The sequence below is a fragment of the Geospiza fortis genome, unplaced genomic scaffold, assembly GCF_000277835.1.
Source record: "Geospiza fortis unplaced genomic scaffold, GeoFor_1.0 scaffold94, whole genome shotgun sequence".
Lineage (NCBI taxonomy): Eukaryota > Metazoa > Chordata > Aves > Passeriformes > Thraupidae > Geospiza > Geospiza fortis.
In genome coordinates this window covers 1,995,319-2,023,138 of record NW_005054394.1, presented here as the reverse complement: position 1 = coordinate 2,023,138, position 27,820 = coordinate 1,995,319, and the positions used below count along the sequence as shown (strand labels likewise).

Below are 27,820 nucleotides of genomic sequence, written 5' to 3'. Positions count from 1 at the left end.
TGGACTTTGTTTCCATACACCACCATTATTCTACAATTCCTCAGTGATAAATCTTATGTATTCTAGAGAACATTAAACAGGGAGCTGACAGAGACAATTGATTTATTAGCATCCATTTCCCTTTGCCTCGCATTTCCTTATAGTCCTGGCAAACACTTGTGCAGATCATGTACGGAGTCACCAAGGGACCAAAAGCACTTTGGCTCAATTTGAAGCCTATTTCAGAGATTTAAAATAACTAGGTTTTTTTCATGCTGAAAATGTTTAAGCTACAGTTTTAAATGAAGATTCAACTAAATCCTCTTGATTCCTCCACAATACTATTAGCTGAATTTTCATAAGAAATTTGTTCTAGCATTAACACCAGGCCATTAAAGCACCTCCAACTTTCTGAAATAAATCCAAGTAAATAATTACAGTTCTAGACAGGCTTGGGAAGTCCTTTAAGAGTGACCTAAGTTGTGTAAGCATGCATACATGGTGGTGACCAGTCTACATGTGTCTGACATAGGCAAATATCAGCACCAGGAGTCACAGTTTGGCTTTCACAACTCCGATTCATATTTTACCATAAGATTCTGACAAGGCTTTTGGTATAAACTGCACACATGAAATTAATAAATATATATGTAGGAGAAATTTTATGAAGGAATTCCTGATTACATAATGTGCCCTTTACTGCATATCATGTAACCCTAAAGACTCACTGCATATTGGGCATGAAGTGATATAAGAGGATATGGCTTTAAACTAAAAGAGGAGAGATTTAGATTAGATATTAGAATGAAATTCCTTACTGTGAGGATGGTGAGGCACTGGCAAAGGCTGCTCAAGACCAGGTTGGATGGAGCTTGGAGCACCCTGGTCTACTGGAAGTTGTTCCTGTCCATGGCAGAGGGTTGGAACTAAAAGATCTTTGAGGTCCTTTCCAACCCAAACTATTCTATGATTCTATGAAGAATTTGCTACTCTGATTTCCAGAAAGTGCATTTTTTTTTTAAATTTAGATCGTTTCAGTTTTTTATAACAAGACTAAACAATCCAGTTTATTAAACATACCAGTTTATAGTGATAAAATTATCTAACAATCGCTCTGCAAAAAACTATACATGTAATTTAATCTTCTAAAAATCAATTAGATATATAGTAAAGCACAGTACAGCTTCAAGGGATGCTCTAAATCTTTTCCACCATAAAAAATAATTCTGTTAAAGGACATCCTGAAGCACTATTTGGGGCTTTGTTCCATGAACAAGCAACAGTGGATAATAAAATGTTCTAAAGGAAAACAACGTTTTTTATAGGATTACAAGGCATTAAGATAGATAACTCAAAATTCTCATGTTTCTCTCTTGTTAGTGATGTGGCAGGTTTTAACTCAAACTTCAGCTTGCCAGGCACAAGGAAGGATTCACACAATGTCAAATAAAATACCATTAAACTGCTCACAGCAAGAAGTTAGTACACAGAATGGAATACTTTATTTGCAGAACAAAGTCTCAACCACCTTAATGCACAAAGAAATACACATTTTCCTAATCTTCATATCTAAACATGTCACTCATCCTAATCTAACTCAGATTTGGTCATTTATGGGAAATACCCTTGCAATGTCCAGATTAAAAGAGCAATAAAGGAGAGTCACACTGTGTCATGCTGAAGACTGAATTTGGAGCATGCACTCCTGTGCATCTACAGCAAAAGATTTGCTGTCATACAACCTCTTAGAAATCTCCAAAATTCCTCAAGATATTTTGGATTCTATTGCAATTTTCTATCTTTAACAGAGGAATCACTAAATAAGCCAAATATTTAAAACAAAAATGAAAATTTTAGCAGTTACTGCCATATCACATATCATCATTGTACACTTGTGAGCATTAAGCCCTGTTCCTGCACTCAAAATTAGTCATGTACTAAAAACTACTGCAAGTAATTTAATCAGAGAACTCATTTTCAGTTTACTACCTATTTCTCAGATTTCCTCTTTAATACACAGTATCAATAATGTCACAGTATTTCTAGAGGAATCAGTATCAGAAGAAATACTAGAAATACTAGAAATACTATTACTTCAAACTATTTTCAGCTTAGAAAAGGAAAGAGTAAGTTATTTCCACATGCTGGTCACCAAATTATGCATTTTAAACACATCACTGCTCTCCATGTGCAAATGCAGTTTCTTTCCATGATTTCTGAGGGCAAAAAATCAAGAATAAAAAAGGCTAAACTATGAAAACAACGCACTTTGCCCTGATTTCCTTCATAGTAGGGGCTTTGTAATGCTCTTAAATATGATAAGTATCTCATTGTGGTTACAGAATGATATTTTGCAATATGGGCTACCACTTGATATTCAGATTAAAGATAGGAATGCTGGTCTAGGTAACTCAGATGGCTGTTTATAGTTATTATTTTTTGCCTGCCAATACCATCCTAAAAATCTTTCTGCCAAGCCAGAAAATATGCCAGAAAATGAGTGTTGATATCCTGTGAGAAAAGTGCAAGTGAAAAATTTCTTGTTTTCTTTTTACACAGAGCACTAAATAGAATTAGGGAGAAAATGTCAAATAATCATTAAGAAGGTAACAAATTTGTTATAATCTAACAACATATGTTTTGTGAAACTGTGGGTAAAATATACAGTAAAGCAATCATTTTATGAAATATCTCCTTCTAGACAGGTAAGCATGTGCAAATATATCTAAGAATATTATACATATTCTTATGTATTAATCCTTTACAAGAGCAATTTCATTCCTGGGGAGATTTACTTTTTTCCTAATTTTAGTTCAAAGGAAGAAAATCTCAGTGAAAATCTTCTTAATGTGGGGGAAAAAAATCAAATCCAAGAAATGTTTAATTTTGAATCAGGCAAATGACTTTGTAATGAAGTCCAAATGTTTGTGTGCAATAAACCCATTTACCTACAGCACAAGCAAGAAGGCAGAACAGAATTGCCAACATAAAAGTTGAAGACTATGGCAATTGTCTTTTGGGGAAAAAATCCATTACCAGCAACTGTTCTTGAAATGTAACACTCTATAGAGTCTCATATTTTGAAGTTTCTACACTGCAGATTTCTTAAGTCATATTTTTATCAAGCTTAGAGTCTGTAGGAGCCAAGTATCACACACAAAGGTAATTTGATTATTTTAGTTCTCAACAATAATGACACTTGAACTTTCCACTATGCTTTTTCATATCGACGAAGTTGTTGAGTACAGAAAAATATTCATTTACACAACAAAACTGAAGTTGGGTGTGACAACACTACAGCAGAGCAGATGCCAGGTGTAAACAGCTTTGTTCTCAACTTTGCTATGAACAATTCTGTACTATTTCAGATAAAGCTGCATTATAAATCTTACATATTTAGCAGAAGGTAAAAGAAATCTGCATCAAATACACTTTTCAGTTTAATTCACTACAAGGGATTTATCAACAAGAACCTCAGTAACCCTACCTCAGAGGCAAGTCATAACTTTGCCATAGAATTCCAGGACATTGTCAAAGCCATTAAAACATCTACTACTGAGCAAATTATGAATGCTTGGTCTGAGAGAATGAAAATAAAAAGAATGAAAATGAATTACAGCTCAGTAAAAGGTGGACAGAAGTTCTGTTTCCAGAAGTGGAGATGATCATCCAAGCTGCTATATTTGTAATGAGATTTTTGCCATGAAGTTCAAACCACATAAAAGAAGTAGTTTTACTTCACAGCATGTTTCCCATCGTTGGGTCATATTGTTATTCATGGAATTGCAAAATAATGACTCCTTTAAGAAAGCAAAATTTAAAAAAAAAAATCAAAAGTGCTTAAAAATATTGCTGACAATGAAGTGGGAGAAGGAAAACAAATAGCAAGAGCTTCAAATTTGTCACAAGGAGTTCCACAGTGGAGTAAAATAAACTGACAAGTGCATTTCTCTTACAGTTAAATATAGGTAAAATACTTGAATATAACTTCATAAAGGTGTAAGAAAATGTAACCAGTTGTGTTTCACAAAATTTTATATCTTCTATAAAGTTGTCTTTTTTCTCCTCTCACCTCCTTACCCACTCCTCCCTCCCACAATGAATTTGAATTAAATTTCCCTGAATTTCCTGAACTTTTGAAAACTTTGATTTAGGATTTGGCATCACTAAAACTAGTACAAGTTTTCAGTTCTGTTTCTTTTCAGCCTCTCAAAATTTACCTTTTATACTTATGTGATGTTAAAGACAAGTAACATGGGGGTTATTTCTAAAATCCTCTCATAAAATTTTTACTGCTTAAGATGAAATTTAAAAATTCTAAGTAAAATTAACTGGCCAACCACAGAATTTTTCAAATGCAGTTACAGTTGATTTGGAGGCTTACCTTTGTGCTTGAGTGCTATAGCTGTTATCATAGGAATCATAGCTTTGTTCATCATAAGCAGCTCCATAGCCATCATCATACTCCTGGAATGACACAAAAGATGCAATATTAACTTCAAGCACACTCCAGAAACAGAGCAGTAACCCAGTTCTACGTGTCAAAGGCAACACTCTGCTGAAATGTATGTATAAAATATGTACAACATGAAATGGAAAAATCTGAATATTGAGATTACTCCTACCTATACATCTTAGATCATTATTTCTTTAAAGGTATCTTAAGCTATTGGCAATGTGCTTTGGAAACATTTGTTTTTCAGTTAACATGGGCTTGTGCAGATGACAGTAAAAGCATTTCATGTCTCCATGTTCTTGAGTTTGAGTGAGCTACTGATCTTCAAGAAAGCTCTGGGAAGCATCTCAGGAGTCAGAACATCTGAATAAATATTGTACAATTGACTTAGGTAGCTGATTTATTTATGGACAATAAATTCAATTCTATGTAATTCTGGATAGGAAAGGACTTCCCTAGAGATAAGACTAGCAAGAATGATAATTTTACTACTCTGAATGCCCTCTGAATACATTTCAACTTGTGGGAGTTTAGCACTGAAGAAGAAACTATAAGTAAGGATTTCTTACTTCTCTCCACATTAGTCACACAATTTAAGTATACAATGCAACACTCTTCTCAAAACAGTGCTCAATTTGAAGAACTTGAAGAAACTACTGACCCCAGCCATACAGAAGTTCAAGATAAAAACAACAGTGATTATGTGTTTTCACAGAGAAGGATGAGCTATACAAATCTGAAGAACTGTCATCAATTTACTGTTTTGTCCAATAAGACACCTAAGTGAGCTAAACATAGGAAAAGCAGAAATGGCACATCTACTGCATCGATTCCTAGAATATCCTAATACTCAATCCTCTCTAAATATGACAAAGACCTCAGAGGATATTCAGGAATATGTTGCCAGATGGGAATCACCTAATGAGAAGACACTTTGAAGACTGGGGGATCATTCTTCATATACATATATATGTGTGTGTGTGTGTATGTGTATATACATATAAAAATAAAAATTGTGTTTTCTGAATAAGTGTGTATCCAGCTCTGGCAATTAAAGGATAAAGCCTCATGAAAGAACAAACATTTTCACAAATGGAATGTTTAAGAATCTTTCAGCAGTGACAGAGAACAAAACCAACAATCAGTATCAATCAATTTAGGTCAGAACGACAAATGATGGATTGTCTAACTCTAGTAGAAAACATCTCCAATGAAGGGAATCTGACAGCTTGCTATAGCAGAAGGCAATGACATCCTCAAAACAACCGACAGAAAACCTAATTTCCTATGAGTTTTTAGCAAGTTTCCCAGTCTTTTGAAAATGCTTTTATGGAAAACAGGCAACCTGCCTATCAATAGGGTTTCAGCACTGCTAGATCAGTGCACATGATTGTTTCCCAGAAGTGATTAGGAGAAGGGTGTCTGTGAACATTTGCCAGCACAGTTGAGTGAGTTTATTTAGAGGTTTGGAAGAAGAAACTAGGATTCGTTCAACTGTCAGTTGCATGGGGATCCATGAATAAATAGTCACTCAAAGAAGGAAATGCATTTTGTCTTTCAGTAATTCACTGCCCTGAAACTAAAAATTAAAACAGACTCTTAGGATTTTCTTGCCCATCAGATAAGGCTTTTCTTGATAAGCCACAGACTAAACCCCAACCCCATTGCCTCCTGGCAGTTATTCCAAACAGGCATTTTATTACTTATTGATGCAATACACAGACATCTGTTAACAATACAGACCCTGACCAACAGCAGAAGCTGCCTTGAGCCAATTTCTTTGCTCTGTTCCAGAACATTTACATGATATTTGGTCTCCTCTCATAGACTCTCCCAAATGTGAACTAGCCATCCCTTAAACTTCCAAATCCCTTCCACATCCCTTTCAAAGTTCAAACCGGGCACATCCAGCAGTGGAAACAAATAAAAGTGGAGGACTGAAATTAACCTTTTAATGTGTTAGGAAAGCTTTGCCCCTGAAGAATCATTAGAGACCTCTTGAGCAATCAGTCCTCTCTTTCACATTTATGTTAACTATTTTACTGAAAAAATAGATCATGAAAGAAAGATGGTAAGAGACTGCTTTGAAGTTATGGTGTTTCTATGACTTCTTGAAAACGGAGGAACAAAATAAATTTGAAAAGAGAAGATTCTTCATAAGACGTTCAGTAGAACAAAAGGAAAATTTGGGTGAGGTCCATTCTGTATCAGACTGAACTACTTCGTTCATTAGCTCTTGTCTTCCAGAGAATTTTTGCCCAGGATTCATCACTGTTCACCACTCCATGTGTTAATAAGCTGGCAACTGCTGAAATTAAGCCTTGCATTATGATATTGCTGATGGTGGTTCTTAGAAGCCTTGTATGGAAAGATATCTGGTTTGTGGTTTATACGTGGGACTCCTGTTAGAAGTAAAATTGTCAACCTGGGCTTTTGAGATTACTATAATCTACTTAAATAGATCTATTATCTTTTATTGATGTATTTTATAGAATCACTGAATGGTTTGGATTGGAAGGGATATTAATGATCATCTTGTCCCATCCCCTGTCATGGACAGGGACATGACAGGGTATGGGACCAGACTAGACCAAGTTGCTCAGAGTCCCATCCAACCTGGCCTTGAACACTTCCAGGGATGGGGCAGCCACAACTTCTCTGGGCAGCCTGTGCCAGAGCCTCACCACCCTCACAGGAAAGATTTTTTTCCTAATATTTACAGTTATAAACCACAAAGTTTACACTAAAAACAAGATAAATATGTGCAACATGATCCAAAAATAAAATACGTTTGCTCTCAATAGCTTGTTCTGTTAAGAAATAAGATATTCAAATTCCAAAATATGTGTTGGCTCTGCACAATTCCTTTGAAGTAGCAATTAGGCAGGAGAAGCTGGAATATGTTTCAGAGCTTTCCCTGAACTAGGTCTGACAGTATTTGCTCTTAGTCATGCAGTATTTGAAAACTTTCTCTTTCAGGAGGTTACAAACAAGGTCAACCAAGACAGAATTTTTAAAATTTTAATTTAAAGTCATGCTACTTGAGTATTTTCTTTCTGAATCAGACCTCTAGTGGCTTCATTGAATGCTTTCCTTAACTTTATTTAGTGTTTAGGTGAAATATCCCTGGCCATCTGGCATATTTCAGTGCTATAAAATACCATGCTAACTTAAATGAAAGTAACTACCATTTTTACACATATATAATAAAAATGGACAGAAATGAACTTACACACACAGAAAGCCTGTACTGAAGTACACCTTTGTACTAAGTACATTCTACTAAGCCCAAGCATTGCTATACAGATTTCTTTCTATGTAATAACAAAAGAATTATACTTTCATAAGAACCTTGTACTTATAAAAGCATTCACTTTCATATTTAAAGCCATTATTCTTCTTCGCATGGATGACAGTGTCTGTATTCCTTCAATCTATGAAATGTAATACAATGGACTTCCCTCTCTATTCATACTACATCTGTCTATGAATAGCTTTTCCTAAATGTACTCAGATATCAGAAAGTTTACTGGTGAACCCATATTCCATCTCCCACTTCAAAACCCAAAAGCCCACACCAGATCATGTCTTCATGCCATGAACAGAAGCCTTTCCATTGTTATTCATTATTCTGCTTTTCAGGACACCCAGAAAACTTAACTCTTATCAGATTAGTCTGATCAAAAGACAGCCAGTGTGCTGAACAGTCTGTGCTTACAACAGAAATGTGGGGAAAAAGAGCTGAAAATGCTGAAGTCCTTTTAAACTACAGGTATTTATCACCCAACATTTGAAGTATCCATCAGGAAGGTATCAAGAGCAACTGCCTTGACCTCAGGCTTAAGAATCTTCTCCCAAAGTAACAGCAAAGCTAGAGTTACAACAAAGATCATCTGAAAATAATATGAAAATTACTTTGTAAAATCTCAAAGCTTAATAATAAAGTCCTTTATTAAGCCAACCTATAGGTGTTTCCACTTAAAGAGAGCTTCTGCCTGCAGTGGTCTCAGTGATGGTGCCCACAGGTGAAATAAATCCAAAGAGCAGCACTGGTAGCTGTAATTGCTCCGTGTAAAGAACAGACATTATTCATTAATAGAATCAAAGGCAATGTGTAAATATGCAACATTTGAATATATTAAGTTACTATCATGGGTCAAAAAATGATAAAAGCAATCTTTGCCACAACCTCTGCACTCCCCAAAACATTATAAATCATGCTAAGCCTTGCTCATCAGTGCTTTTTAATTAAAATAGTACTCTGAACAAACCCTTGCAAGTGGAGAATAGGAAATGGTGGTTTTAAATTGGAATCTGTTGGCAGTGACAATGACAGACTACTGTTTGGAACCTCTTTAAGGAAAATGAACAATGTTTCAAAGAACAAGACAGAGAAACAGAAAGAAAGAAGAGGGTAAAAGTGGCTTTTAACAGAAAGGCCATTTGCAGAGCTGGGAAAAAAGATCACGAAATCAATAAGAAATCAATTTTCCAGCTGTTCCCATCTAAGGAAATCCATCCAAGGGAAAAAAATAAGGACACTACCACTACAGCTAAAATGTTTTCTTTTTACACTGTTTCTTTTCCTCATCATTCTCTGAAATTAATACTTACACTACTATACTATCCCAGAACACTGGAGGAGCACATTCACATATTTCTTTTAGATAAAAACTATCAAATTAAAAGAAAAAAAAAGTTTTTGCAGAGATTAACTTGAAGGAGACAACACAAAACAACATCAGTGCAATGAACTCCTTTTGGCAAATTAGAACTGTAAAGGGAAGGAACAGCCATTTTGTTACATAGGAATAACATCCCCCCCCTCATTTAATCAACAGGGAATATGAGGCAATCAGAACAAATATGGGTAGCTACAACCATCTTTAGTCTGAGCACCAACATCAAGGACATTAGAAGCAAACATGCACAGACTGTAAGCTCTTGTTTTGGAGATTTTCATCTGTTTTCATCCAGAAGGAGCCTAGTGCATATCCAACCAGAACAAATAAGGTTTTCATAGAACGAGAAATGCAGGAGTGGATTGTTTTTCATGCACCTCAAAAAAACCCTGAGGAGTTGCTAATGAATATAGACAGCAACATTTAAACCAAATTACTATCAGACCAAAGCAAGTCTGGTTTCCTATACACAACAGCAGGGAGCAGTGCCAGAATCAGGAGGACTCATTCAATAATACCAAGTTTCAGATAAGCAGCTTAAACTAAAATACTTAGAAAGGAATTTTATGGGAACTTTTTATAGGTGAACATTGAGTTAGGCAATGGGAAAAGCTGTTCAGCCTTTTCTCCAAATCACCCCACTTTTTCCACAGCCAATGTCACCCCAGTTCCTGGGAAAATGGAAACATTTTGCATTCTCTCTCCATCTCATCCTGAAAACCCCAGAGAAGATACAAGATTTGAAATGAAACAAACCAGTTATTTGAAGGGCTTAAAATATAAAACCTTCCCCCCCCCGCCTTCATTTCTTCTTGCTTGTCCTATTTACTATGAAAAAGAACATTGTATCAGGAAGAAAAAGCCAGAAAAAGCCATGTTATGAACTTGCTTTCCAAAAGTCTTACACAAATTCCCCCTGAATTAAAGAACAGTGTTAGCACTTCTAAAAAGCCAGAACTCAGCGAATAAACTGCTTAGAAAATGCCACAATACCTAAATGGAAACCACAACATTATCCACAAAGGGGAACAGGGACAGAATGGACAAATGATAATTTCTCTGCTTTTTAGAGACTGAAGCTAATTCAAGCCCTTTCCAGGAACCCAAACAAAAAGCTTCATATTCAAACTACTAAGCAGATAAACTCACTGATTTAAAATGCTGCACATCATCAGGAACCTATCAACATTCACAAAACCAAGGTAAATTAAAACATGGTGTAAATCTTGCAAAGTGACACTGAAATTATAATTGAACTCCATTCGAGAATTTAAATTCTTTTCAAAGTCTTATGCCATTTGGACTAGTCCTTATTTTCACTAATATTTACTACCTCAACTTCAAGAAGTCTTTATTTGTAAATAAAAAAATGTTTGGTTTTTTTTAATATGGCATACAGAGATTTTTCTCTTTTTTTTTCCTACAGATCTTACCTTCTTCAACCCCAAACAGCAAGTGAATGTTAATGAGAAAACTCTACTTTAAAAACAGTTCACCACTCAAAATCAGCAGTGTATTAATAGCTCCAAGAAACTGCTTCCACATTAATCCTAATGTTTTTCAAAATCTAAATTAATTATGATCTCAATAGGGAAACACAGAATTCAAGCTTAAGGCTGGAGATTAAAACAGAATTTGCACTGGTTTTCTAAGGAAGTGAACTAAATAACAGGATATAGGTTTTTCAATGGAATGGGCTCTCCCCTGTAAACAGTAAGACTGCAATTATTCTTTTATCTAATGGACACCTACATTCATGTTTTGTAATACAGACTGGATCATGAAATTAATTTCTTAGCCATCCAGACAAATATTATTTGTGAATCAACTTTCCACGAGGCTTACCAAATTTGTAGGATTTCCTGCCAAACCAAAAGGACAGAAAAGTGCTGTGTAAGCTGGGACAGTATCCTAGTGGGCAGCACATCATCTCCAGAGAGACCCAAGGGAATATGAATACCTGTAACAGGAACTTGAACCACAGGCCTTCCAGTACCAGAAAAATACTGAGATTTTTCTTACGAAGAGAGACAGAGCAACACACCATCTGCTCATTATTTTGGGTGAGATTTTGTTAGACAGCGGGTTATGGTAATGTTTTGGGTCTTCCCCATTTCTCATGGGAAACAGGACAAGAACAGTCTCATAGTATTGTAATATCTGTAATACACATGTTCTTCACAGTACACATACAGTGCTAATTACAGTCCCACAACACAGACCTAGTGTGAGAACTACAATCTTGAGTCTGAGGTGTGCTTTGTTCATCAGTTAAAGCCGCGTATTTCTGGAAATACCACATATGAATGTTTCAGGAACTATAAATCTTACAAAAATCCCTAACCTTTATTGTTTTGCAGAAAGAAGAAATAACTAAATGTAGATTTTAAAGAGTAGGTTTGAAGTTTCTTGCTATCAGTAACTTTTTTGTATCCAACTGTTCCGTACATCCTTTCGAGTGGCCTGTATCTGTATCCAAGTTAAAATAATTTTGATATCTAATTAGAAATAATTCACAATGCTCTTTTTTAAGTTACAATTTACTTAACATTAGAAAGCCTCCCTTGGTCTCCTATTGATAGACATGCCATCCTGGTTCCATTTCTTAATACACAAAGCAATGTCATTAGAGCTTTAGCTGCTAGAAATTACATATGTGGTCAGTACATCAGAAAACTCTGCCCCTGAGTTAACCCTTTTCTGAACACAAGGAAACATATATAAATTGGCCAAAATCAGAAATAAAGCTCTGACACAAATTTTCCCCAGAACAGGGAGGAATATTCAGATCTGACAGCCTTCCAAAGTAGCATTAAAGCAAGTCTTGGTCACAACATGCTGGACTGATGAGTTATTTTTTTAATGTAGACATTCCATACTGCCAGTGCAACAGGTTTTAAATCCATGTTTAAAGTTCTTAATGCCTAAAAGTGTGATTATGAACTCAGATAAAACTCACTTTGCATTTAACACAATTAAGCAGCCAAAACAGGACTTGACACAGCATCATCACAAATATATTCATGCAAAGTACAGAAGTGAAAGACTGGCAGAATATTTGCAAAATATTTGCCTTTGTAAAATGAAAACAGCATCAACTAAAAATCTAGTCTTAAAAAGCTTCAGTCCCACTGCCGTGTTGCTAATTTGGAAAAAAGCCTCAAAGGTTGGAAGCTGAGAAGAAGACAACAGCAGGACGAGGCCAAGAGCAACAAATGTGATGAGGCAGTAACTGAGACTGAGCAGTTCTGTTCTAACCCATGTTTGACTCAACATTTGGTAAGGAATTGACCTTACACCGCTACTAATTTCCTGCTTCTTGGAAAATTGTAGAAAAGCTTAAAATTTACAGCTAGTACTTAAATACAGTTTCTATTTCTTATCATAATGGAATAAGTTGTCAGCTTAAAAATTCATAAAAATATTTTTTTCTCTATTGCACAGTATAGTTCAATGAATAGAGAAAAAAAATCCCATTTAATTAAGAGAAAAATGTTCCTGAAACCATCTGTAAGTTCTTCAACAAATGCAGCATCCACCCGGTTTCCCTCATCCAACTGTTACAAAAATAACCCTGGCCATGCTTCACACATCACAACATGCTTTCTCCTGACCTAAGCAGCTGAGCAAAAAAAATGAGAGTCCTGCTAGTCTTCAGAGAAAGTTTATCACAGCAACCAGAACAGTGAGTTATAAAGCTGGCTGGCTGTAGAGGCTGGAATTTTTCCTATATAAGCTGATGCTACAGCTATTAAAGAGTCAGTCTTCAGAGAAAATGATAAGGAATTGTCATTTAGTGGCTTCAAGAGCTTCATCATGGTACTAACAGTGTGGTGGGGTCTCAGGAGGAATGAGTCCTGCAGCTGAGACTCATACATAAATGAGACTGGCAACAGTGGAGTGGGAAAAGTGCTTATATTGAACTGGAAAGACATGCCACTATTGCTGCTAGCCCAGAATGTTGTGTGACTTCTGCAGAGAAAGCCAAAGCATTCAAAGGCCACCAATGCACAGACCCCAGAAAGCTGACAGAAGACAGAGGCAGCTCACTCTGAGCAGAGCTTTCTGTAATGGGCAAGATTCTGGAACACTTCCCTGCGGTCAGCAGTGTTCCCAGTTTTCTTGCTCTTACATTAAAATGCATCTCAAATGAACAACTTTTTGCCTGTGATATTTTTCCTATGTGAAATACTTCCTCCAGAAGTAAACCTTGCAGTTTTTTGGAATGAAATAGGCATTCTCTTTCCTATTTGGAAAATAACTATTTATAAAAAAACCAGCTACTTAATCAAGTAGAGGAAGGAGAGATATCAGGATAAGCAGGAGGCAAAACTGAGTTCATCACAGATGTTAAAAATTCACTGGTTTCAAGGACTACACAGAGTTAGCAAAGGGAGTGAAGGAAAAAATGAAGCTGTAATTCATTGTCTGTAACAAGGTAGATTTAATAGCACTCAACAGAGGAAATGGGCAAGGACTTTACATACTGAAAGCCCTAAATCGCCTTTGAGATATTCAGTTACAGGAGTGAGGGTTCAAAGCTTCCATCCACACACAGTTTGCTTCCTCCTGGACTTGCACAGTTTAATGGGTACAAAGCACATTAGTTTAATGGGTACAAAGCAAAAGCTTGTAAGCCTAAGGAAAGAAAAGCTTCATGAATCCTCAGGACTTTGCAATCCTCAATAGAAAGTCCTCTTGTGGTGGGTTGACCCTGACTGAACACCAGGTGCCCACCAAAGCCACTCTGTCACTCCCATCCTCAGGTGGACATAAAAGTCTCACGGCTCAAGATCACTCACCAGTTACTGTCACAGGCAAAACAGACCCGACTAGGGTAAATTCACTTATTACCAATGAAATCAGAGTAGGATGATGAGAAATAAAAACTCAATTGAGCAACACCTTCCACAGCACTCTTCCCTTCTTTCCCAGTCTCAACTTCACTCCAAAATTCTCTGCTCGTTCCCTCACAGCAATGCAGGGGATGGGAATGGGGGCTGTGGTGAACTCACCACACCTTGTCCCTGCTTGTTCCTCCTCAGGGACAGGACACCTCCCACTCTTCACCAGCTCCAGCATCAGATCCCTCCCACAGAGACAGTCCAACACAAACTTCTCCAGTGTGAGCCCTTCCCCTGGGCTGCAGTTCATCATGAACTGTTCCAGTGTAGGAACCTTGCATGGGGTGAAGTCCTTTAGGAACAGACTGCTCCAGACTGGGAATTTTTCCCTCCTTTAAATACATTATCCCAGAGGTAGCACCGCCATTGCTGGGCTTTGGCTTGGCCATCAGCAGGACCACCTTGGAGCTGGCTGGCACTGGCTCTGCTGGGCACAGCAGAAGTTTCCAGAAGCATCTCACACAAACCACCACTGCACCCATCTGCTACCAAAACCTGGTCACAAAAACCCAATACACTTCTAAAGGTTTCTCTGTAACTTCTCTGGATATCTCAGTCTCCAAAGCTTTGATGGTGATTAAAATAGTTTTTGATACACCCCTCAGTGTTTCTGATGTTCTCACTCTACAGACACTTCTCAATCAACAAGAGCTTATTCTGCTCAGGCTGGCAAACTAATGCTTTAGTATTAGATATAACTAAGCAAGATTTAGTAAAGAAGGCACAGAAATACTACTAAAGACTCATACCATGCTCCCTTAACCGGTAAAAGACAGAGATAAGGCATTTAGATAATGTACTGCAAATGGACAGGTAAAAAATACCAAGCATCGAATTTAACACTGAACATGCAGCACACCAATGGCTTATGTCCCTGCTAAACATTCTTCTAAGGAAAAACAGACCATCTAGGATTGCTTTTTCAACTACAGCTTTAAGTACTACATCTATCTATCTAACTATCTAACTATATCTATCCCTGCTAAGGTATCTTTTTTGGTAGATAAGTGATCCAGTTCTAAAGAAAATTCTTTTTAGAAGTTTAGTGCAGCACTATTTTTCTGTACAGTGATATTTTCTAATTATTCTCCCAGAAGTGAAGCATACTTCAGGATACTGAGACAAGCAGCTGTTACTTCCACATCCCTTCTATAGACACATTCTATAAATAGCAGATCATAAAGAAATATGAAGTTACTCAAAGAGGTTTCTATTCTACCATCTCTCTATGTGTTCTAGAATATATGTCCTGGAAACAGGTGTACAATGAGGACTGATTCCTTGGAAAGCATTGTGAAAGAACCACTAATTTGCAGTGCCCACTTCGACTAGTCAAGTATAGTCAGGGGAAATTTAGGCACGTTGTTAAAGTATTCTTCCTCAAAATTAATGAACTACATTAACTTCTTCTGATTTTTTTAAGTTATATTCATACATGTTTACATTAACAACATTGAACTTCTTCCCTTATGGAGCTACAAGTGTTATATAGAAAACTGGTTTTCTGCCCAAAGGGAGAAAACCTGGTATTTGATTTAGATGGTTTTGGTGGGGATCTTTGGAAGAAGAGAGGTGAAGGTAGGTGAAAGAAAGTATTAGAGAAAAGCAAAAAATATCTAAATAGCAAATTTTCAGGAACACAGAATCTCCTTTTTTGCTAGTCTAAACAATGAAGTCCAGACACACTTGGCTGTAAAGAGGGCACACTAAAACCTTTACTATTAAAAGCATTGTCCTTGAAGGTATTATTTTTCTATAAGACTAAATTCATTTTTATCACTATAGTTTAGACTTAATGATCTTTTTTCTCTATCTTACTGCCCTGTAAGTTCAATTTAAGTTTTCCTTAACAATTCATAACTGCATAATTTTGTCATATACAACATAAAAAGTATTTTTATATGATTCTAATGTTTAATACAATAAAATCAAGATGAGTATGTATGGCTTATTGAGATACACTGTACAATGTTAAAATTTTAGGATTAGTTCTGAAGGTTTCATAAAAATACTTTACATGTCTGATCATTAAACCACTATATGACCACAAAGATAGGCTTAGGATGGAAGATTAGAATATTATTCTGTTTTAGTTGAGAATTAAAAGTCTACAACAATCGTGATTTTTTCAGATTTTTTGGAAAGCAGAAACCTAATATTAAACACTGAAGAGGCACGTAACTCTTCTGCCAAATGCACTGTAAATGTCTTTATGATGGTGTATACATATAATCCGATTTTTTTTTTTAAATTAAACAGCTCAAGCTTGAAGTGATAAAGAGAGATGACCACATTTGTCAGGGATGTTGGGTATAGTAGGTGCCAATTACAGAGATTGCACAGAGTTCTGAAAGGATCTGCCCTCTCCAGAACAACACAGCCTCCATGCACAGCACATCCACAGCTCCACTTACATATTCCCCGTAGGTCTCCTGTGCCGGGGGTGGCGGCAGGGGCCGGTACCCTGCCGGGGGAGGAACTCCTCGTGCTCTGGGTGCCAGAAGTCCCCGGCTCCGACTGACTGGTCCTCTGCTTGGAGGGACTCCCCGGGGAGCTGGTGCCCCTCTGGGCACTCCTGCTGGTGGTGGAGGCACTCCCCCACGGCCCCTGCAAACACACGGATCACTGACCATTAAACACTATACCCAGGGCCTCCCTTCCAGCACCTCCCTCCCCCACATCATGGCAGTTTTGCTTTGCTACAGCCAGAAAAAGTCTAGAAGAGATTTAGAGTTTGTCCTTTCTCTGTAGGCTTAAATCCGATTATGTGCGTTATGCAAAAAATTCTGGAACATACAAACTAGACATGGAATTCAGTGATGAACCTTGCACTGACTTGAGTCAGTCTCACACACTCAGGCACACCCAAAACAATCTGCTGGAATCAGTCAACTTCACTGGAATCTGACTTCTAGTATGTGGAATCACAAGCACAGAGTAACAGCTTCATTGGAAGGTGTCAGGCAATATCATACTCAAACCCTGCACAAAGGAATCTGTGCCACTCCCTTCTGATCCCATGAAAGCTTCTCCCTTCTGATTCCATGAAACCTTCTGAACACAAGCCAAAAATCACACTGGTTGTGAGACACTGAGTGCATCACCAAAAGTACATTTTCTTCTGCTTCTGAAGAGATTTCCACCTGTTTCAGGAAACATCCAAATGTAATAAAACTTGCAGGGTGATTATAGGATATAACCTGATGACCTACATGTATTTAAGAATACTAAATAACAGTATATTTGGTCTAAAAATTCTGAAAGCATGATAGGCACTAACTTGCGTTCCATTACTTTGGACACTTAACATGAATGAAAAATTTGAGACTTCAGTTGAACCAGTTTTCAAAAAAACATTTGATCCATTTAGAATTGGCTTTTCCTCCTACCTCCCTGTAGTAAAGGCAGAGACTTAGAGGTACAATCTGTGAGAAATTTTCATCAATTACCCTTTTAAACAAGAAATCTAAAACATTGCTAATAGACATCTCCTTTTTAAGGAGATAATTTCAACCCATGAGCTATAATTGAGTCTGAATGACTGCTGTTGGAAATAGAATTGCTCCAAAAAAGTCAGACCCTTATCATACACTCTAACAGATACATAGAAGGAAACAAGGCACAAGCTCTACCCTATCTTTCTACCTACCAAGCCATTATCTAATCAATCTCAAGACCAGTAATTGAGTAAAAATGTCCTGATTTCAGTAGAACAGTATGACAAAGACCCAGATTTGGCCTTATGATTTCCTATCCCATTTCATACAAATCATGTAATTTCACATCAATAAATGAATCAGAAAACAATAGAATCATTTTCCCACAAATAAATAGTATTTCAAAAACTGCATCACTGCATGAGGAATGCAAAAAATGTAAAGGTACAACCAGGATAGATTTTATTAATTTTATTACTGATCAAAACACAGTCACAAAGTATTTTAAACAAGCCTAGAGAGTAAATGATTTAAAACTGTCCTTGTTACTTGGTTCTAGCTAATGTGTAGAATGCCTCCTCAAGACAGGGTACCAGCTGCTTATTTGACTCATTGTAGTGGGGGCAGGCGTGAGCAGTGAAGTTTCCAGACACAGCCTGCTGAAGTAATATAAAGAAATAGCAAATGTAACACTTTCCAGGAGAAGCCAGAGAAAGGGAAATGAACCTAGTGGCACAGAATATAGTCAATATCAAGTCAAACAAAAGAGAAAACTGTCAGTAAAAAGATTCAAGAATCATTAGGCATAATCATGACAGCATCCTTCAGGCAGGTTGCAAGTGAAAGCAGGAAATGAGATAGGCTGAAAAACATGGAAAAACATTAAAGGGAAGAAAAAAGGTACAGTTTTTCAAGCTACCATAGATTTATTCTTGAGAAATAATTAGAAAATCAGATCCATGTGATGCGGTCTTTTCTGCATTTCAAAAAAAAAACCAGTTAATAGGATTGGAATGGTGATGGGTGGGAAATAATACTTCTCTTGTATTATGAGACAATTTATGATCTTAACTTTTCATAACTGTGTTCATTCCTCCTACAGGACCCCTTAACCTGAGTTGTATGGTTCTCATGGTTACTGTACCAGGCTGGAGGAGACTGGAAAAGCACCAAGACAAAAAACCCAGTGACTGGAGAGTTCAATCAGCACCACACAGATTGGAGTTGTATCAGGTTATGATGCTAAGAGGCAATTTTTAGAAACTGTAAATTGTTATTTCTTTTAACTTGTATAGAGGTTTGTAAATTGTAAATCCTTTTAATTTAAAAATTATTATTTTTAAAGAAGTTATAGAAGAACTAAAGAAGCTTGATGGACATTTACAATGAACAGACTCAAAATATAGAGGAACCATTTGAACAGGAACCTTTGCACACCTTTGCAAAAACAACAGATCTGTTCAGGTATTGCTTAATTTGAAAAAGGTAGCTACACAAATTATATTTAAAAAGCTTAAAAGAGTAACATGTGCATATATGATATTGGGGGACAGCAATTCTGTGGAAAGTCAGATCAAATACAGAACAACTATCAAAAAAGAGAGCACTTGAGAAAGGGAAAAAGGAGCTCAGTAAGGCTAGAACAGGTTTTAAAAGAGGTATCACTTGGAAGGCTGAACCCAACTCTAACCTCAAAGGAAGAATCCTAACAAAACAAAATACTCAGAAAAGCAGGTCCAAGATAAGTGAAGTCCTTCAATTGTCCCAGAATCAGGAAACCTCTCAGAGCAAGCCTCAATCAGCAGAGCAGATCAATTCATATATTTGAATGTCTACATGCACATGTACATTAAGGTTTTGCTACACAATCAAGAATAACTGAAGAAGTTTCTCATGGTAGAGTTTTTCTTACAGCAATCCACTGGATAGTGCTGCCAATGGTTTATGGACAAATTATAGAACAAAAGGAACAAATAAAAATACATGCACTATTTTTCAATAAACTGCAACAGAGGTTCAGATGCCTACTCCAATTTGTATTGAATCCCAACCTGAATGTTTTAAAAAAGAAAATTGCTAAAAAAAAAAATCAAAGTTACAGGAGGGGACATTTGGGAGTTAAGACCTACACACATATAAATTTATATATCCTACCATTACACAAGCCAATAGGTTCTGCACTATAACTGCCTACAGGATATCTAGAACTAAGATTGGTCCTGAGATTTTGTTAGAAAACAAAAGAGTACACATAAAACTTCACTACTCAATTGTGTGTATTCACAGACTTGTTTCCTGAATCAGCTTATTTCCTAATTAAAAAAAAAAAAAACCAAACATAAAACAACTGGAAGTGCATCAGAAACTGTGTCAAAGATGACAAACAGTCTAGAACTGCTCACACATCAGGAACAATTAAGTAGATTAAAACACTTCATACCACCAATGACAACTGAGGCTTATCTGATGGGTCTGCATTAAAAAAAGGCTTTTATATCTGGGTCGAATAGACTAAATAAAGCAAATCTCAGTAGCTCATTTAATATCTTTTATTTCACAGCAAAATGGGTTGAATAATCTAATCTAACTCACATACCACATCATCCCTTGAAGATACTGTCATGAAAGCTGTTTTTGTTGGAATCTGACTCTCCTCTCATGATATTATTTCACTACTTACACTTGCAATTCAGTGTATGAAGAAAAAGAAAATACAAAGTGAAGCACAATTTCTATAAAACCATAAACACGCTAGAGAAGGGGAGAAAAAACCTCAAACAAAAGTGTCAGAAGCTGCTAAAGTGATTTGCAAACACTGTGGAGCAATGATAGACGATGGTTAATGTCTAAAAATGTGCAAATGAAACGTCTACCTTACTGTGTCCACTTCCAGCATTACTGAAGTATTGAATTTTGTGATTAACATCTCATTGTTTGAATCCTGAATTTATTGTTTAAGTAAAAACATTTTCAAGAAAATCTAACACCAAAATCTAATGCCACTTAGAACTATGCTACACAATGTTAGACTCAAAACATTTGTGAATGTTCAGAAGGAATTTAAAAGTACTGATCTAATAATTGATTCCCACTGAAATAGTATTTTACTAACTTATACACTTCCTCTTTGGCCTTTGTTAGCAATAATTTTTGACATTTCTACTTTCTAGTGGTCCCACAGTGTTTCTAGGATTTATTTCCAGCAAACTAACTTACTGCCCTTGCCCACGGTAGCAGGCACAGCATCTCACACTCATCTCCAGTTGCCCTCAGCAACAGCCACTTCCATCATTTCATTTAGCACTTTCTCTGCTCTAGAATCACACAGATTTTTATTTCCAGTTTAGCCTATCACTGGATGGCTGAGTTAGTAAAATTATTCTGATCATGAAACCCCAACTAGAGTCAGTTCAGAGCTTTCCTTCACTTTTATTGAAACAAAAAATTGGAACAGTTAATGGTATATCTATCTCCTAGATATACCATTAACTGTCACTATCTCCCCCCAGAAACATTAAATGGAAGAATAAGTTTAAAATAAAAATACTTGCAAAATTTAGGACAGTTCTTGAACACTACATTATTCAGTGAGGAAACACTTGAAATTCTTTAATTTTAGCATTCATAGTTCTATATATCTGCAGGGATTTACACTGTTCAATAAATAGATCTAACAAATTTGGTTACCAGATGTGGATATATTATCTTAATTTGAGCACAGACAGCTACATTCAGTGTTCCTCAAACAGTAAATATATTTGTTTTATATTAGACATCGGAAAAATAACAGACCTGTTATTTCGGTGCTGACATTTTAAAATACTAAAACACTGATACCCAGATACAACTCAGAACTCAAATTCCTGACCTTTCATCCTGTTTGAAAAAAAAGTGCCACCATTGAGTTAACACTCTTACAATTTTTTTTTTCATATTTATATTTCAAAACATTAATACATATGTTTATGTTTAAATTTTGTGGAAAATGGGAGATCACAAAACTAAAGCAAAACACAGTGAACACTAATAATATCTGCCTTTGGCCTAGATCCTGAGCTGGCTTTGTCAAATATTTATTTTGTGCTACAGAATCTTTTGCACTTCACTACCTACATGTTCTCAAGAAAAAAGTGATTCTTCAAAAAAAGAAACCAGTTCATTCCAGACATGGCAGGAAAGCAGCTGGAAGTTGTGAACACACTGCACAGTGATCCACATCAGCTCATCTTCTAACACGTAAGACACCAAGTTCTAACTCACAACTTCTGTATAAGTTTTATTTTTCCCCAGACAGTGACAGTCATTAAACCATTAGGACCCAGCCATGAACAGACTGAAATGTGAATAATAAATAGAAAAGTAAAAAAACCCTCCACACCCTCTTGAAAGCATAAATCAGAAATCTGCCATTTATTTAATGAGACTATTGTTTTCAAATACAATCTCTCTTAATCTGGGGTGTGAACTCAGCCAGCTCTACCTTATTGTGGCCTTTCAATAACTAAGTGAAGCTGCTTATAAGAAAAAGAGAGTAATTTTATCAGGGTCCCTACTGATAGGATGAGGAACAACAGCTTTCAGTTGAAGAGGGCAGGTTGAGATTGGAAATGAAGAAATTTATGATGAGGGTGGTGAGACAACACTGGAAGAGGTTGCCCAGAGAAGTTGCAGATGCCCCAATTCTGGAAGTGTTCAAGGCCAGGGTGGGACTTGAAGCAACCTGGTCTAGGGGAAGGTGTCCTGCCCATGGCAGGGGGTGAGATGAGATGGTCAGTAAGGGTCCCATCCAACCCAAACTATTCTGTGATTCTAGCACTGTTTTCTAGCCATAAGTGACATGAAATGGTTCCCCCCATGCCACCCCAAGGTATCAAGGAACTTTTAGCCAAATTCTTAGACTTATAACTATCATCCTCTAGAATTTAACTTTTCTAAAACATCTCAATTGGAGTCACAAATGAGTGATCCTTGAATCTTATTTTTATTCTTAAAATAGTGTGAAGTTTTAGAGAGAAATTCTGCTTGAGTTGCAAAACCTCCTTAGAGGTGTACACTAACGTGTATAGAGTCATAGAAAGGTTTGGGTTGGAAGAGACCTTAACGATCACCAAATTCCAACTCTGCTTCCATGGGCAGGGACACCTTCCACTAGAATGTTAATATGTGCATTTTAACTCTTTAGTTAATCAGAAATCAAAATTCACATTTTTGTTGCTATCATTTATAAAGCCCTGTTTCAGGATGGGAATACACATGCACTAAAGGAACATTGATTCCTAAAGAGTTACATTTTCTGGTTTCACACCTTAACAGCATCACATTAAACACCATGGATCTTTCTAAGCTTTCTCTCACAATAAATTAAAAAGCAACTTGTATGATCATTCTATACAGTTGCCTCCAGAAAAAAATTTAAGATCATAATAAAAACAAAGGAATAAAAACCAGGCTTTCACCACTTTCCCTTCTTGTTGTACAGAAGAGGGGTTATGTCAACATAGTTAAAGTGCTCAGCATGAACACTACAGAAAACAGAAGTGCTGTGATTACATCTGAAGGTCATCTTTAACAGTATTAGGGACAAAAACTTGGGGCAAGGTGGGGGCAAAGGAAATATCTATAGGAGTCAGCTGTATCCTCTGAGATCAATGATGAGAAAAGAATATTCCTGAATGTAAAGCTCACAACACAGAACAAATTCCATCCAGCCACCCACAAAACCTTGCTTGGCTCTAGAGTCATAAAAATTCAGTCAAGAAAATTGGGAACAATCCAGAAAAAAGAATACAGGGTTTCCAAACCACAACCATTAGGAAATTACTTACCACACACAGGAATGTCTGCATATGAACTAGAATTTTTGTATGCAAACACAAATGTATTTTGTGTTTTCCACAAAATAAAATTTTGTTATGGAGCCAAAAATAGATTTAATAAGATGCATTATATCCAGTTCTCACATGTCTGACAAGGAGCAAAAAAGGCATAAATTAGTACTTTTTTTTTTAACTGAAACTGTTCAGGAGTAATAAAGGTTTCAAAAGTGGGAACTTAAACTCAACAGGATGTTTCATGTATAAAGGCTGGTATCATAACACCATTCTGCAGATTACAAAGAAAGGTTAGGATCAAGGTTTTAAACTTCATTTTGCAAGTCTTCTGAGGCTTTGCTTCAATTTCTCCTGGATGTCTCAGGGATGCTGCCTATTGAAACTGTTTTATCCAACTCTGAGACAAAGCCTTTAAAGCTTTGCTTCAACAAGAGTATTATTCATTGAAATCCATTTCTGTTCAAAAAGAATCAGAGCTTTAAAACTGAGTTTGAGATCTTCACCTCAATGGCTGTAGAATCTCAGTAGCAACAGAATTGAACTTCACTTAAGGAATATGCTAACAGAGCACTTCAATTTGAGAGAAAAGTGTCTTGGAGTTTAGGATAAGCCCTGAAGTAAGGACAAGTCAAACAGACACACTTTAACTTTCCTTTAGAATATATGCGAAAAATGGTGATGACGAAACCACGATCTTTTACTGTCATCTCCAAATCCAACACTAATAGCATTTAAATTTACCCTGAAGACACTTTAATAGTTGTAGACCAACTCTGAAGGATTCTGTAAGCTCTGTAACAGAGTATCTCTTGCACAAAATGCAGATTTGAAAACATAATTTGAAAACAAAATCCAGAGGACAGAACTTGTGATGTTAGAAATGTAGTACTCTAAAAAACTATTTACATATGCGCATACTAGGTACCAACAAGGTAAATTAGTTATCAAGTTTTGGTGACAGGAAATGACCAAACAATAGCTTCTGTATCCCAGAAATATTATCTGAAGGACATGGAAAATGAAATAAACTTTAAATAGTACTGAAAATTTATCCATACCCTGAGTCTGTAGCAGAATCATTACAGGCAACTGTGACAAAGTTACAAACAGCTATTTAAAAGAACAAAAAACCAAACCAAACCAAAAAAGACCACCAAAAAAAAAAAAACCCAAAAAACCCTCCAAGACCAAATGAGGTATCCAATTTGAAAGAACTCTGGTATGGCTGATGATTACAAGATTACAAAACCAACAGGTGAATCTCGGTATATAATTAACACTACTCAGAACATTAAAATCAAGAAAAGCAGTATATATATTTACACAATATTACAAAACACAAGAACAACAATTTGATGATTGAGAGAACTTTTTCTCCCAGCACACAACCTACAGTAAGAATAATTTCTTTAAATTAAGATTCACTCTGCATTGCATTTGAATCATTTTCAGGATACATGTAACTAAGCAGATCTATATATATGGAATATTTCCTTAGTGCTGCTTCTTCTAATATCCTTCATCATCTGAGGTAAAATGCTTCAGGGTATTATTAAGAAATTAGTTCACAAGAAATACATTGAAACAAGAAATTAGTTGATAACTTGCATTCAGAAATGCAAGTTTCAAGTTGCATTGACAAGAACTGTACACAAAACAGAAGAAAAGATTACCACACAGTTAACAGTCACACTTAGGTGCTGCAGCCACAATCCCTGTATTCTGTAACATAAACAGTTATGAATTTTATTTAGGTTTTGTTTTCACACTTCAGAACTTGAAGGAGTTTCAACTGCCATCACAGTACTGCAGTGAAGATGGGGGATGCTAGAGTAAAAACAACACATCTCCTGTGACAAACAGCAAAAGCAGTGGACTTTGCCTACTCCCAAATCAAGCAAAAGCCACTTTTCACAAAGTGCCACTCAAACAAGAAAATCCAAATTCTACTTCCAGAGCACCTCTGTATCCTTTCATCATGACTATGAAAACTTAGTAGTATCATAAAAAAAGAAAAGTATACTGTGTAAATTGGAGATACTGCATAAATTGGAGATACTGCCTGAAATTCACATCAATGGAGGTAAGAGACTCACTGCTGTCAACTCCATAGGGCTCAAACACAGACTGCAGCTAAGGAGCAGCTCAAGGCTAGTTGAGTTGCTCCTAGAAATGTGAGCACCTAGAAATCAAGGTACTCACAGTAGGACTGAACATCTCCTATGCTGTGCACTACTTCTTTACGAAGGCAGCATTCAAGTTCCACAAGACCATTGTTAATTCAGTCCAAATGAATTAAACTTCCATGAATAAATGAAGGTTGTTTCCCCATCTTTTGCTCTTCTTTTGGGAATCCTTCATGTTCTGCTTGGGGGAGAAACTGTGTTTGAAGAGAAAAGCTTGAAATGCATACATTCCAATGAAATTCCACATACCTGGACAGAGCAGGAACAGGCACTCCTCTTGCTCGAATCGATGCTTTTCCACGGACAACTGGAACTTCTGCAGTTTCTGAGCCACCATTTAAATACGTTAATTCTTGAAGCTGTGCCTGTCTGATTTCATCATTATAGTCCTAAAACAAGGGAGAGGCAGAGTGAGACAAAAATCTAATTGTTTACCCACCACTCTCAGCAAACACTGCTCCTGAAAGTCTCCTCTTAAAAAGCTGGACATTCCACTGAAAAAGTTTAATATACATAATAAGATAGGAATAATATACAGTCCAAATATTATCAGAGAATTCTACATAATAACTTCCATTTTTTTGCTCAGGCATGTTTTTCTTTCATTTGCATAAATTTTTATGTAGCTTTACCAATTAAAATGGCAAAGTTAAAATGCTGCAGAGATAGGAGGAAACTGGGAAAAAAAATCAAGATCCCATATTCTGAACTGAGATCTAGTTTGTAGCTCCAGCTGTAGCATGACTGTGTGCTAAAAGCAGGAAAAAGAGGAGAGAGAGAGAGTTGCAAAGAAGTAGAGAATAAATACACTGTTGAGAACTGCACATGAAAATGAAGGAATAGATTAGGAATCTACACTTTAAAAGTCAGTCAGTTATAGAATGAACACAGGAATTCATTCAATACACACACACACACTGTTATCTAATAAGAAGAGCTCAAAAAATTAAATTCTATAATATGCAATGGTAAAAATGCCAAGGACATATGGCTTATTTCTGTCTGCACAAATCCTCTACTCTCAAGGTCTAGTAAAAGGAAAGCTCAGGTTTTTACACACAGAATTAAAATGGTACTTCTCAAGCACACTTTTCAGGGACCTTGAGTCAACCTGCAAAACAAGCAGAGCACACAGGAATAAAACAGACCCAGCACTGAACTCTGGAGATACAAGTATTTTTCTATCATTTCTCCTCCACTTAAAGTGAGCCAAGCAGAATGCAGCCATAAAGGTGAATTAAAGATAACTATTTTACCCAAGGTGCATCTGTACTAACTGAGAATCAAAATGCTCCCATAGGAACAAAGGGATACTTCTGGTACAACAGCTCTTCTGCAAATCCTCCCATTTCAAGAAGGAAGGCTTGTTCTAACACCACCCATTTTGCAATTCAATGACAAAACAAAGAATCTGCATCTCACTGCAAATCTGAGTTTATTACATTTATTCACTAGACAAGGACCAAAAGATTGCCAGGCAGTCTTAAAGACTCTGAAACATAACCCTGCATTGAAAGGAGATTAAAACTTCCATGAATTCAAATCTCTCAATTATCCTTGAAGCATTCTGCTTCTCCTAGACTTCTATAAATGGAAATAAAAAAGCTGTCCTTTATATGCCATTGCTAAAGGAACTTACTTGTGTTAAAAGAAGCACCATAACAGCATTTTGTCCAAATTGCCTTAAATAGGTTCTGAAATTTAACTCCCAACTGCCCACCTGAGATCATCCTCAATTTATCATCAGAAACAAAATAGAAAATATGAAAAAGGTCTAAAAGACTGAAATAACTGTTTCAAATCGCATAATTGAAGCTTTTGAGAAACAGACTCCATTATTAAATGGCCAGGACGCAATACATAACCAATCCATCACAGGGAGTAGACTAAAAACAGGAAACTGAACATTGTTCTGGCCAGCTACTGTACAGAAACCCACTTTGTATTTTTTGTTTGTTGCTGGATCAGAGCTGGCTACAAATGCAAAATTCTATGTCCTGTATAGAACAAAACACCAAGACACTGTACCACCAACATACAGTATCAAAGTTCTGACAGCCTGTATCAGATGCCCTTTATAATTTCTTCACAAAACATCTTTTTCAGAACTGTGCCCCTGGAAAAATGCCTTTGATCATTTTATATTCAATTAATTTAATCCCTTAGCAAAGATGTGCTCGGGTTGCCACTGTGTGTGTTGGGTCCCTTTTTCTTTTCTCCCTGATGCTTTCTCACTTTCCTGCAGCATATTACCAGACACAGCAGCAGCCTTAGGTCACAGAAAAGGGCTCCACTGTGCACAGCACAGAACAGAAAACATGGCCCTTATCACAGATGCCAGAGGC

At 36.5% G+C, this 27,820-nt stretch overlaps 1 protein-coding gene across 1 annotated transcript in view; it reads right to left on the bottom strand.

Moving 5' to 3' along the window:
* KHDRBS3 (KH RNA binding domain containing, signal transduction associated 3) overlaps nt 1–27,820 on the bottom strand; it is a 58,609-nt gene that overhangs the window by 14,919 nt on the left and 15,870 nt on the right. Inside the window, exons 4-6 of the mRNA XM_031060883.1 lie at nt 25,725–25,864; nt 16,436–16,628; nt 4,364–4,446 (exon numbers count right to left, since the gene is read on the bottom strand). Of these exons, the coding sequence (XP_030916743.1) occupies nt 4,364–4,446; nt 16,436–16,628; nt 25,725–25,864 (416 nt within the window). The remainder of the gene's footprint in view (nt 1–4,363; nt 4,447–16,435; nt 16,629–25,724; nt 25,865–27,820) is intronic.